The sequence below is a fragment of the Teleopsis dalmanni genome, chromosome 1 (assembly GCF_002237135.1).
Source record: "Teleopsis dalmanni isolate 2A chromosome 1, ASM223713v2, whole genome shotgun sequence".
In the NCBI taxonomy this organism is placed as follows: Eukaryota; Metazoa; Arthropoda; class Insecta; order Diptera; family Diopsidae; genus Teleopsis; species Teleopsis dalmanni.
The window spans coordinates 44,616,743-44,630,741 of NC_051846.1; the positions used below are offsets into that span (position 1 = coordinate 44,616,743).

General features: G+C 28.3%; 2 protein-coding genes and 1 pseudogene across 2 annotated transcripts; 1 reads left to right on the forward strand and 2 right to left on the reverse strand.

The window, feature by feature from the left end:
- Positions 1 to 1,192: 1,192 nt before the first annotated feature.
- LOC119672028 (probable RNA methyltransferase CG11342) lies at positions 1,193 to 2,058 on the reverse strand. Its single transcript, XM_038082978.1, has 2 exons — positions 1,600 to 2,058; positions 1,193 to 1,534 (listed from the first exon to the last, which is right to left on the reverse strand). The coding sequence occupies exons 1-2, from the start codon at positions 1,991 to 1,993 to the stop codon at positions 1,224 to 1,226; spliced, it is 705 nt and encodes a 234-aa protein (XP_037938906.1). The 5' UTR covers positions 1,994 to 2,058; the 3' UTR covers positions 1,193 to 1,223.
- Positions 2,059 to 3,550: 1,492 nt separating this feature from the next.
- Positions 3,551 to 7,961, forward strand: LOC119680456. The gene is made up of 2 exons (XM_038093278.1): positions 3,551 to 4,370; positions 7,885 to 7,961. The coding sequence occupies exons 1-2, from the start codon at positions 3,551 to 3,553 to the stop codon at positions 7,959 to 7,961; spliced, it is 897 nt and encodes a 298-aa protein (XP_037949206.1).
- Positions 7,962 to 8,213: 252 nt separating this feature from the next.
- Positions 8,214 to 12,819, reverse strand: LOC119670318 (annotated as a pseudogene).
- Between the last annotated feature and the right edge of the window lie 1,180 nt (positions 12,820 to 13,999).

Here is a 13,999-nt window from a genome sequence, read left to right on the forward strand (position 1 = left end):
TGTGAGACAATAATGAATATCACATAAAAAATACTACAAGAAATTCATATTATGACTATATAGTACTTTATATAATTTGTAAGTTAGTATTATACTATATTAAATTTGTTTAAAAATTATGATATAGTGAAAAAAACGTCAGACACTATATAACGTACATGCATTTTTGCTGCTGCTAACAATTAAATTTAATTGTGCAATTATCGTTAATTGAGGTCTGCTAAATGCAAAGTGTAAACAAATATTAAATCGATATTATATGGTATAAGTGTTTGAAAAGAAAATTTAATAAGTTTTATTTGAATTTATTTAATTTAAGCCTGTATCAAATCAAATAATTTTTTTTATAAGATTAACGATATAATCACAGTTTATGATTATATCCATGTACATACATTATATGATGCATTAAATACCCTTTAAATATGTATATAGTATATAACATAGTATTTCTTTTGGTTACGGAAAGATCGTTGATTTTCCGTTTAATAAACATTTAAAATAGATTAGTTTATTAGTAATAATAATATACCTAAAAACTAAACCGATTGTAAAACAGTAACACTGTTTTATACTGTTTGAGTTTTAAGCATATCCATTAGGATGAAGTAATAAGTATCAGTTCCAGCTGATAAATAGGACTCAGACAAAGTCATTTTAAACTAAAAAGCTTAATGAATGACATAAAAATTAGCATAAAATTTAAAACATTAAAATTTATAAGAATCAGCTAAGCATGCATTAAATTCCAAACTAAAATAATTAAGTGAATAATTCGCCTAGCACAAAAACAAATTTGAATTCAAACAGATATCTTAACATAAATATACACATAAACGTGTAAACTATCTTCGCAAATAAAATATTGTTACACAGCATATACATATATATATATTGTTATATATAATAAGCCTTATACTAAGAGGCAAACATAATCAATAATTACTCGAAAATGACTAGAGTTCAATTAAATTACTTGTAGGAACGTTGAAAGCGTTGAAATCATACGAGTTTTAAAGAAGAATACAAATTTTTATTAGTATCTTATCTTAAATGTTTTTATAATGGACATAAAATACATCTTTCATTCAAAAACTTCAAATTTTATTTAATCAAAAGTATGCAATTTTGTGATTTACATCATATCAATGTTATAAACTTAGCTAATACTGATAACTAAATTTATCTGGAGTTTTTATAAATTTTCGATTTAAATATGCCTATTATCTATAAAAGCAAATTTTTCTTCTCCATTTGGTTAAACTAGATTCGTACACTTTTTGTCTGCCTAAATTAGCAACAATAAAATTTTCAATTTCTTGCTCTATATGCGTTCGCCACTTTAATTCCAAAAATAATGGAAATGTTTGGTTTTTAATTTTTTTCAAACGCCTTTCCGCTGTTTGGTAACACTTCCAAGGTTGAGGTTCTACAACAAACAATTCAGTCAGTTTGGATAAATTTTGCAGAAAATTTTTCAACCCAATATCATGATGATTTATATGTATCCACATTGTTACAGCAAAACAACAAACTTTAAAGAGAATAACATTTCTATAGAAAAAATATGTTTAAATAAAAGTTTTATAATTATGTTACTTGCATCAAATTTCTTTCGCTTGTGTGACTGTAAATACTCATTAATGTTGTGTTCTGCTGATTCTTCCATTACATCCAATGTTGAATACCTGACATATTGTGGATGCTTATTTTGCGTCACTGCCCGTTCGATAAGTGTACTATCCATATCAATACCTAGTATGTACACATTTCGTCCTGTGCAATTAGAAAGATATTGCCACAAAAGCTGCGTCAGCACACCTGAATTACAACCAACATCGAGTACCAAATAAGGTGAATTCTCGTGTTTTTCAGTGCAATTCGTCCAAACATTGTTTGGTAGCAACTTTAAACGTTCCTCTGCTGAATTAAATTCGTAATAATTTGTGAAATTTCCATGTCGTACAGCGCCACCTTCTCCATTGGTTATCATTTTGATTCATCTTCGTGCATAGATCAGTAACATTTTTGGCATTTCAAGTTTGTTTTATCAAAACAACATTTCGAAGCAAGAGTGTTTTTGGAAAATTCAGCTTTATAAGTGATATTGGATATTAATCGTTCAAATATAAACAAATGAAAAGGTAATTTTATTTTAAAAAAGTTAATTTTTTATATTACATTGATACGTTTGAATTTCATGTAAAAAATTATTGGGGGTACTTATGTCGTACTCATACGTTACTTTTACGTATGATTTGTTTTGTATAATCCTTGCGGTATACATAATTTGTCTTTGTGTACTAATTTTGTTGAACGTTTACTGAACATCGAGTTTAGTCTGCATGCATCTATTAATTTAATATGTTCTATTAACAGATTGCTTAGTGCTTATATATAACTGTTCATTAAATAAATGTAATAACTATAACTAGAATGAATATATTAATTAATAGAAAATACTAAAGATAATAATTTGGAATCAACATGATAGGGCAAACTTAATTTGCGTATTGGATTAATTAATTTCATTAGTAATGTTGGTAGTTCTTTATTTTTAAAAATAGGCAGTATATATTAGGTTGCAGTCCAATATGTCCATCCTCTTCTGATTTCAATTCTTTTATAATCAATAGGTACTCGTTAAATTGCACTAAGGTCGTGTGCGAGTTAGGCTAAGTTGCGTTCTAAGGGCTTGTGTAAGTTAGGTTAAGTTGCATTCTAAATGAGGGAAACTTTAAGTTGTGCCGATAATGTAGTGATGTGTCGATAGTGTTCATAAATGGCTAAATGTGTGCAGTGCAAAAATCCCAAAAAATTTCCCATTTGGTTTAGCATCAACTCAGCCTAACTCGCACGCGTCCCTAATTTACCCTACTCGAAATACCAACTTCGCTGCCATACCGACATAATTTACTATTTCTTTCAATTTACCATCAATTTGCTCGAACTAGCACACGGCTTATATAAGTTAACAACGCAAACATTTAAGAGCTTTAGATTTGCCAGTAGTAAGCAAATAGTTAATTTTTTTAATAAATATTATCATGCTTATTTTAATATATTAATTGTAAAATATTAATAATAAAATATAATATGTAATCGATTTCTAGAAACTACATCAGCATAAGATCATATTTCTTTTTTTGCATTCTTATGCTGAAGTACGTGCTGTGCTCAAAAAGCAATAAATCAGAAAGCAGTTTATTAAAGCGCTTCATAGTGAGCTAAACTCAATTTGTATTTAATTTTTGTGTAAAGTCTTCATAAAAGACAAAAAAATTGAATAAAATGACAAATGTACAAAGGACAATTGTTAACTTATATAGGATAACTGATAATATTGCGTATGAATGTATCGTAATGGATTTACCTCTAAGTTATATGTTATCGATAACAAATTGTAATTATGTTGTGAAAATGTCATAACTAGTTTCGCTGCAAACAAACACGTGCATACCTGTGCACAATAATATTTGTTTGTAAATATACGCAAACCTTATTATTTAACAATAGTTAATAATTTAATAAAATAAAATATTTAATAAATATGTCAAGTGATTCAGAAAATGATTCCATACAAGATGCGGAAATTGAAATGGACGAAGAAGATGATGAAGGTGAAGAAATTATTTCTGGAGACGAGGCTATGCAACGAAATTTGGATGAAAGCGATACCTCAAGTTCAGATGAAGATACAGAATTAGATGAACCAGAATTTGATGAAAGTTTGAGTGATAAAAACTCGAATAGTAAAGCAAAACAAACAAAAGAAGAACTAGCTGCCACAAAAATTTTGGATAAATATACTGAACGCCAAGGTAAACAGCTTTTTATACTTTTTCCACAAAAACTACCATTGGACGAAAAAGAATTGCAAGAAAAAGGTCGTATGTTATCGCCATTAGTTATAAATGTACATAGACCGCGTCAAAAATATGCACGTTTTTGTTTAGTAGATTTTGAATCTAAAGATGATCGTGACAAGGCACTTAAGAATATAAATTCTGCAATTAAAAAAGACGCAAAATTTAAAGGAATTGTGGCAAAATTGCCACGTACTGAAGATGACAACTTTGTAAAGAATATGGTTGAACGTAAAATTAAATCAATTGAAAGTAAGAGAGCTAAAATACGCTTAAAACGTGCAAACAAACAGCCTAAAAACAAAATTTACACATCATCTATTATCATAACAAATCTGCCAAAGAGTTCATCTCTAATCGAAGTAAGAAAACTGTTTCCGAATGCTGTTGATATACAAGTCAAACCAAGTCGAGATAAAATGATTGATACTAGTATAGCAACAGTAACTTTAACTTCAACGCAAGAGGCCAGTGCAGCAATAAAGAAAAAATTAACATTATCTGGTAATAAGCTTAATTTACGCTTTCATAATCAAATAAAAAAAAAACCCGTCAACAAGAAGAATAAAAATGCGAAAAAAATGAGTTCAAAATTGCCCTTAAGCTGTTAAATTATGCATAGAAAATATATATTAAAAATAATGCGTTATTGTGTCTTTTTTATAATTTTCAATTGTGTAGTTTTCAGATATATTAAGCGGAGTGTCCTTCTGTTTTTATGTTTTTTTTTATTATTAATTCTTAAGTACTTTTAAAGTAGTTGAACTTCTTCTGGCATGCTTACTGCCAAACAACTCCTATTGGAATTCGCATTCATAACACCTAGAAGGAGGCGTATCCAGTGGAGGGGAATTATTGGATATATACCTTCTTGACAATATAATCTACAAATAATAACACTGCCAAAAATATTTTCTAGTGATTTTCCACTCTTGGCTACTCTACTACACCTAACTTAATAGGCTGCAGTAAGGATATGTATACATCCTGACTTAACGTTTCAGAATCGAATAAAAGACAGGACTTTATTTTTTTATGTTATTTGGTATACCTTATCCATTCACTCCCTTTTTACTGTATCAGTTTAGGTTAAAACAGAGATTCCAAAAAATCTAATTGTATATAGATATAACATAATAGATGTATATACTATATAAGAAATTTACTAAATAAAATTAGACTAACACTGTTAAGGAGGTTAGATGAAAAAGCTTCTGATATATGAGTTATTAAACAATAAATTTAACTTCATGGTAGTATAGTACAATAGCCGTTAGTAAATCTACAATTAATTTAAGTTTTCTACAAAAGAATTTTATGAGATAATCCGAAAAGTTATTGAAGCTTTATAGATAGGTAAAAGTGTGACGTGTTTCAGATACCAGTAGAGTCCTCTGGTATTCTTTTGGTTTAGTTCAAAAATAACTACAATAGTTACCAAACAAAAGCAATAATTTGGTATTATCATGGGTGAAAGCTGTATTGTCCTGGGTGAAAGAACGTTTAACGAAATTGTAGCTACGTAAATGTTAAATAATATAAATATGATTTTATAAGAAATTGATCTAAATTCAGATAAATTAAAATTTTCTGGATAGCAATAATCTTATCTTTCCTCCTAGCACGTTTTGGCTATACCTTGAGTTTAGATCAATATTCCAAGTCTTGGTTAGATATAATATAATCGAAGCTTTCACGAGAACTGTTGAAAATCGCTAGACAGGAAGAATAGTACATGCACTTAGAGATATGAATTAAAGTTATTACTATGAAACAGAATATGTGTATGTCCTATAGTACTTGCGTGCCGTTTTCGTTAATGTTAACAGGTACTTAATGTCGTTACTTATCGGTATACCATAAGAAAGAAAAACTAAGTACATCATTGCACTTCCAGTGGAAACCCTCAATTTATAAAAAATACTGTCATAATCTTTAGGAATTTTGAATTTTACACATTTCCAGACTATATCTAAGTCAAGGTAATACATCTTTTTAAGAGTTATTTAAGATTGTTAATCATTTTCGTTAACTTCATCTGTGCTGGATTGATGTGACTATCGTGGGCAGCAAACTGCGCATATATTGTAAAGTTAATTCCACAATATAAATTGTGGATTTCGACGCAACGTACTGTAATGTTTAGTGTTGAGTATGATGACATTAAAATCAGAAGATAAAGACAAAGAAACCTACCCGGTACATACAAAGCAATAGTTCCTGCTATTGCGGCCTATGTTGCTCGAGTACGAACCCCACAACTCTGCGAGACGCAATTGACTAACATCCAAATATGGCTAAACACAGCACTGCAGATTGCAACCGGCAGCTTGTAAGCACAATCAACTGCTGTCTAAGCAATACATGACACATAGATGGACATCCCAATAACGACATGTGTAGCAAAGTCCTCCCTTCAAGATTTATTCCTGCTTATCATAACCATATCGACCCCTATTGCAATGGAGGCAATATCAGTGGCACCCATGTATTCGTATTGTAAACCTTACATGTTATCTGCTTTCAGATGCCGGCGGGTCATACAATAATATTTTTATGTATGTATTAGATTAAAATCTTTTTAGTCTTCTTATCAAATTTCTATTCGACAATCCTATATAAGGTTTTAATAAAAGAAATCCTAACTGTTATGTTTATGTCGGAATTAAGCTATATAATAAATAATTGTCGCCATTATAAACCTTGGTCTCGCAGCTGGATATTTAGACTACGTTACGTTGTCAATACGATTAACTGTTCTACTATATATATCGCTATTCTGCTCTACTGAACTACGATTCTATTAATTTGGAAATAGTAATGTTACAGAACTACTATATATGGTTCATGGACAGAATTTATATTCTCATTGTCGGATACTATTTTCAAACACCTGTATGTTTGCACTTTTTTATCTGATTTCTTCAATTTACACTCCATATCCCAACCCATTATACGAGCTGTTCAAGACATTTCGTGCTTTTGACAAAAATAGCTTGTAAAAATCAATTAAACTAATTAAAAATAACTTAAAATTAAGTCAAAATTTTTCAATCTTACTTAGTTCCATTCTTTAACTATATATTGAAATAATTTAACACGATAGAATTGTTTTATTAAGATTTTATTTGGAAACAATAAGGTATATTAAAATAAAAAAAGGGTATATATGTATTCTTATATAATACTAATTTACTTTAAATTACATTTTTTTTTGTTTATAAGTAGATAGCATTATCGATATACATATAAGCAAATTTAGTAGATAATATTGAGATTATAATTCGAATACTTTATTATATGTTTATATATATTCTTAGTGTTCAGTTGACGTAAAAACTCATAAAGAATAGGTGCATATATATATATATATAGATATATATATAAATTTTATTTCTAAACTCTGTACAACAAATAAACTTTTAGTACGATATTTTTAATCGGACTAACTACTTAAATATATGCATATTTCATGAAAATAAAAATATATTAATAATAAAAAAAAAAAAGATTAAATATAAGCAAACTTACGTTATCGAGCTGTTGTTATAAAAGAGGAAAAAATCATTTTAAGATAACTTTTACATTCCTTACTTTTCAACAAATTTTACAAATATATTTATTTGTTATTATGAATCATAAAAATAAAATTTAAGAGTAAGCTTTTCGATAACGTTAAAAATAAAATTGGTATATTCAAGAATAAAAAATCACTTATATAAGAAATGTTTGAAGTTTTAAAAGTATTTGTATATAATTTTTTTTTTAAGTTTGAGTTTTTTTTTTATAAATGTTGTGTTGTTATTATTTTTCCCTTTTGCCCGCAAGCCTTTATTCAAAATATGTTTTCTTTATATACAGTCTCAAATTCCTTAGGTTAGTAATTATGTTCCAAAGCATTATTACATATATTAATATATATATTCAAAAATTGTAAGCAATGTATTAGTATAGTCGACGATTTATTCCAATTATTTGAAATTTCATTTGTATAAAACCTTTTTCAAAATCATCTAAGTCTCCAATATTGGTACTGATTTGCTTAAAGGCCAAGAAAAAACCGTTGAAGCTTACATTTATTACTATCGCATTTAAGAAAATATATATATGTATTTATTATAACAAATTAATTTTTTTTTTTTGATTAAATCTAAGAATTATTCAATTTTATTAGTTTTTAAGCAATTCTAATATGCTTTAATTTAATTTGTATTCGTATTTTATAAATTTGTATTGATTATGGTTTCTTATTTTTCTTAAAATAATTTCCAGAGCTTTTGAGAACGTATGCATAATAAAAAAAAGAATATTAAATTATTGATTTTACAGGTTATTTCCAACTAATAAAGTTTTTCTATTTTTATATATTTTTTTTTTAAATTTTTACTTTTTTAATTTACTTGCTTGCATTCATTTATATTTTGGATTACGTATGCAGCAGCCGTTGTCTTGCTGTTGGTGATGACTGTGTCGGCGGTGGTTGAGGTGGAGGTGAACGCAATGGAAATGACGGTTGCATAAAACGTATGCACTCGGCACCATTATCATTCACCCCCGACGTTTCACTAGCTGCTGCATTGAATGCCGAAGTAAAAGCATTGGCGGCTCAAAGGGTGTGGTAATTACGTTCGTTGTGTGCCTTATAAAATTTGTAGGCAACTAAACCAATGGCCAATAGACCTAAAGTCAAAACGATACCCCCGATAAATGAAGAGCTGTCAAAACGATGACATGGTGGTGGCTCTGGTGCTGTTGTTGTTGTATCAGGCTTTATTGTAGTAGTTGAGTTGGGTTTCACAGTAGAAGTGGTAGGATCAGGTTTAACTGTTGTAGTAGTTGGAATTGGAGTTGGTTTAACCGTAGTAGTTGTAGTTGTAGTAGTATCAGGTTTTATTGTAGTAGTGGGAATCGTAGTTGTATTATCAGGTTTAACAGTAGTATTGTCGGGTTTTACTGTAGAAGGGGTAATTGTAGGTTTGTCGGTTGTGGTAGTAGTAGGTGAAGTATCAGCTTCAGGCTTAACTGTAGTAGTTGGATCTGGTAATTTTGTTGTAACAGTGTTTGAAGCTGTAGGTGGTGCTGTTGTAACTGGTGGAACTGCATTTGTATCAGAATCCGGTTTAACAATTGCTGGTGGAGCCTCATCTTTTGTCGGAACTACTGGAACACTAGAACCATTGGTATTTGCCACAGCTGCATCTGTGTTTAGAAATAAAAAGTAGTTTTAATTATATGTGAATAATTTATAGTCTATATTGTTATATATTATATAATTATTTTTTTTATCAGTTAAATATCATTTATAGACGGAGTATCCTTTATTTGTCATTGTGCAAATTAAACAAATATATATGTCTGATTTTATATATATATGGAATTTAATGTTAATTATTTTATATTAAAACGAATCTTTTATATATATATTTTGTTTGAAAAAATTTTTTTTTTGTTTTTAGTTTTTTAAGTATCTGTCTGAGTAGTAAAGTATTATATGATATTTTAGTATATGAAAATATTTTTTTCAAGCATAAAACAACTGTATTAATTGCGGAGTCATTTGCAGTCAAAACACATGTGCCATATGATTAGAAACTGTTAGTATATATATCGCCAAATAATACTTAGTTTCTACAGTTTACAGTTTCTATTCTACAGTTTAAATTGTTTTATATTATTGTAGTTGCTATTCTTAGAATATAAATCAATAAAGCTTGCTTTGAATTAAACGTAAAAACCAATTTATTTTTCTTTTAATTGATATGAAGTGGTATACTGCTTTAAAAATTTTGTGAATTAAATGTAAGAGGTATGTATTGGTGATATCTTATATTTCACCTTCCACTAAATTGCAGTATTAAATAATTATTTTGAATTTACAGTCACTATTATGTTACATTTTGTAATATCTATAGCTGTCTCAAAAGCTTTTCAAATTATATTTAATAATGTAATATAGATAGTACACAAACAACAAATATCTAGATGTCCAATGCTAACCACAAAATCGAAAAAGATTGTAAAAATCAAAAAACAGTTATTTTTTAGTATAAAATTATTATTCTAATATTATAACATCCTAATTCAGTCTCTATACATAGAAATAGACAGCTAAGATTATAACCTCCCTTCAAAACAATTTCCAAACAGACGACTAAAAATGTTCCGATTACTCTTTTATATCACGTGTTTCGTCTTATAATAAGGCTACAAGTTTTTATACAAAAATCATATTATAATATATGTGATCAATTAAAAATAAAAATATTGACCCTATTTATACCTGCGGCATCTTAACCGTTGAAAATGTTTTCAATTGAATTTTACACTATTGTTAAATTTATTTATTTTTGTTTAGTATATAGTATATAGACACACAAGACTTGCTAGCAAAAAATAACAAATAATAAAATATAATATCCATATCAAATTAAAGAAACGTAGCAATCATACTCATCTCCTTCTTGTCTTTGATTAGAAACAGATTTCATGCGCTAAGCTGTCGGTAGTATTGATATGCCTACTGAAATAGGGGAATACCCGAATATGATTTTATTAAATCATTGCGAATTGTATGTATATTTTATATTATGATGTATAATCCGTTGTAAGTGTTCATATCTTCAACGTAATTTGAGTTTTTATTTTTTAATGATAGAATTTATTTCAGAAAAAAAATACTCTATTTTTTATACTATATAACTTTAAGATTTTCTTAAAGTTATATAAGACTTTCGAGTTCTTATATAACTCGAAATATTACAATATAAATTTTTTTAGAAACGCATAGGAAAGCGCATTTGGGATAGTTAATTTCTCCCTAATGAACGTACGTAATGAAAGATAAAGCCAATTAAATCGGCGAAAATTGTAGTTTTTGTTTTTTAAGATGTATATAGCATATATCGCTGGTTTGGTCATGTCGTGTGAATGGATGAAGATGCTTTAGTGAAAAAGGTGTTTGAAGCAGTAGCTGGAGGAAGAATGCGTAGAGATAGACCGTGCGTCTGGCGGAGTGATCAAGTTAAGGGAGTACTAACCGGATATGAGATATACGAGACTGAAGAAGGCGCGCAGGCATAGGAAAAAGTTTAAATCGATGTAAGACGTAGCCTCCACGACTTATTAACACTTCTAAAGACCACAAAGATTTATATTTTTTACAAGATATTCAACATACCGTAGAAATACGGGTATAGAGTTAATTTCAGATTATATTTAAAAAAAAAATATATAAAAGTATGCGAAAATTTTAATTCTACTTAATTATCACTGACTTATTAAAGAGGTCTCGGTCTCCTATGCGTAATTTATACAATTCATGACTCATTATTACTTTAAATAATAACTTATCTTGTTGAAGGAATATATATGTATATGTATATATAAATAAATTCTTTGATAAATATAAAATACAATTAATATTTAAAAAAAATGGGGTTATAAATTGAAGGTAATTGTTATAGGTTTAGAAAAACTTGTAGGATAAAATGTGTTAAGGTAGAATTTAAGGTAGGAAAACTGTTTAGGGAAAATGTACATTCGTTTAAAAAAAAAAATTGGAAGGAATAAATCGGTTAGGTAAGATTTACATTAGTTTTAAAGGACTTAATATAGTAAATTGTGTACTTAGGATTACCTTTAGCACTTTAGCTTTCAGGTTCAGATACCTTTATGGATGCAAGAAGTTTATTCTTTAATAGCGTAATTAAGTGTATAAACAACTATAATTGATTTAGAAATTATAATTGTTAACATTTATTTATAACAATTAATAAGTAATTAAGTTATACACACTTGCAGTAAATCATTTACCAACAAACAGTCAAAACATATTGAAAATTGTTATTATTCAGAATGTGTTCTCATAGGATTGTATAACAGGATTTTTAATATATATATTATTGCCATATATATTATAACTAATTTAATTGATTAAATACTATTAATTTAAAAATATCAAAAAATTAAATGTTTACGTGATAATAACTAAATTAATTTTGACTATTATTTATATTTATAAGGAGGAAACGTGATTTTTTAAAAAATACTTTTCTTATAGAGCATCCTATAATAAATGCATGAGAAGCAATTGCCCGTAAACCCCCGTAAAGAAAATGCAGTACCACATAAAGTGATGTAAATGTCATTTAATTCTTGGAATAAATGTAAATGATAATAAAAAAAAAAATAAACGCCAATATTTCCACAAAAAAAAAATATAAAAAACGCACTCATAAGCAAATAACTGTACATTTTCGTTTCCTTTATGCACGTTATATTTTTGCAACACAAATTGCTATAAGAAAAAAAAAACAACAACCAAAAATATATCAAAGACGTAATTTATACGGATTTTTTTCTTTTGCATTTTAAATATTTCTTGTTTTATACGCTACTTTATCATATTTCATTTATATAAAATGTATAGACGTTTTAATTTAATTAGTAAAAAAAAAACAGAATAACATTCGTCTCATTCTACCTACACATTTATTATTTTGTAGTACATACCTTGACAATATGCTCCCGTGAACAACCCGATCAACAGGCAAATCAATAAACCCTTTGTTGATGACTTCATCATTTTATAAAATTGCAATTGCAAATGCAATAAGGACCACTGGTTTATCTGAAAATGGAGTCAAATTTCTTGTGAAATTTGCTTAGCGGCAAGTAAAGCGAAGAAGTTCTGCAAAACACAAATAATAAAAGCAACAACAAATTAGAATTCAAGGAAAACTACAAAGAATTTTCAAATAAATATTTTTCAGCTTATATTTCACTCATTTACACCATTTTAATTTATTTTTGTACATATAATTATTGTAATTCACAATTTTATTAAAAAATACCTTTAGCCACAAATTCTATAGCAAAATCAAATTTTGCGTTAGAAAATAAAATATTCTCACTTTCCGTAAATCACGAACTTGATGACTGTCTTCAACTAAAATAAAACAGATGAAATATAGTATGAACATACCCCTATACGTCATAGAAAGTGTTTCTAATGTTAATAAAAAATTGTAAAAAGTATTATAGCAGTGTTCAAAAGGTACTAAAAATACTTAGTTTTCGTTATGCATAATTACTTATTAATTTATATAAAAACTTGTTACATAAATAAAATTTTTAAATAAATAGTTGTAAATAAATAATAATAATAAATAAATAATCGTACAAAGTTTAAACATATTTTAGAATGTTATATAATGTTGTAAATTTATATAAAAATTTGTTAACAGTTTTTTAAATATATAAGCGTAGAAAGTTTAAGCATATTTTTGAAAGTATGATTATGTAGTGGTTTTTTATGTTGGGGTTTATTTCGAATTTAACACTCCGTATTGGTAATGGATAAGTTAATTTAACACTCCGTATTGGTAATGGATAAGTTTATTTATTTCTTATACTTAGTTATTATAAAATATTCTTAAAGTTAAGATTTATGTTTTTACGTCTTATTCACGTGCTGCTTTTTCTTTTTCCAAACTACTACTGGCGGGAACTGCGGCTATTGTTGTCTCCTTTGTGCCTTGTTGACAGTTCTTTTATTTATATTTTTTGGTGCTGCCACAGTACTCCCCCCTAAGTGATGGAGTCACTGAATTTGGTTGGAAAGCGAACGTTGCGTCCTGATTTTGTCAGGTTAGCTGTTGTATTTGGTCGCACAGATTGGTCGCCATTAACGTTGTTTGGAGTGTGGTATACCATTGATTTGTTGTGGATGTCAATGTCTGTATCGGGACATATGAAAGCAGCTTTAAGACGATCTATGCTAACTGTTTGTTCTTTGTTTTCGATCAGTATTCTAAACGTCTTGTCATTTCGCTCTAGTATTTGGTAAGGACCATCGTAAGGTTGCGTCAATGGTGGTTTTACCTTGTCATTTCGTATAAATACATGCGTGGCTGAGCTTAGAGCCGGTTGGATGTGGTAGCCTCGGTCTATATGATGCGATACCAACGTTGCCTTGACGCTCTGCATTTGTTCTCTTAGCTTGGTTATGAAATCGTGTTGATTTATATTTCTGTGGCTAGGGTTGCTTACTATTTCGCCCGGTAAACGTAGAGTTTGGCCATATAGCATTTCAGCAGCAGAAGCTCCAATGTCTGGTTTAAAAGTCGTGCGTA

Bases quoted from the DNA above. Each gene is read 5' to 3' on its own strand.
- LOC119672028 (XM_038082978.1), bottom strand. From the start codon at position 1,993: ATGATAACCAATGGAGAAGGTGGCGCTGTACGACATGGAAATTTCACA. The intron at 1,535-1,599 runs GTAACATAATTA...TTCTCTTTAAAG, and splicing joins GCGAAAGAAATTTGATGCAA to TTTGTTGTTTTGCTGTAACA.
- LOC119680456 (XM_038093278.1), top strand. From the start codon at position 3,551: ATGTCAAGTGATTCAGAAAATGATTCCATACAAGATGCGGAAATTGAA. The intron at 4,371-7,884 runs GTAATAAGCTTA...AAATCATCTAAG, and splicing joins GAAAAAATTAACATTATCTG to TCTCCAATATTGGTACTGAT.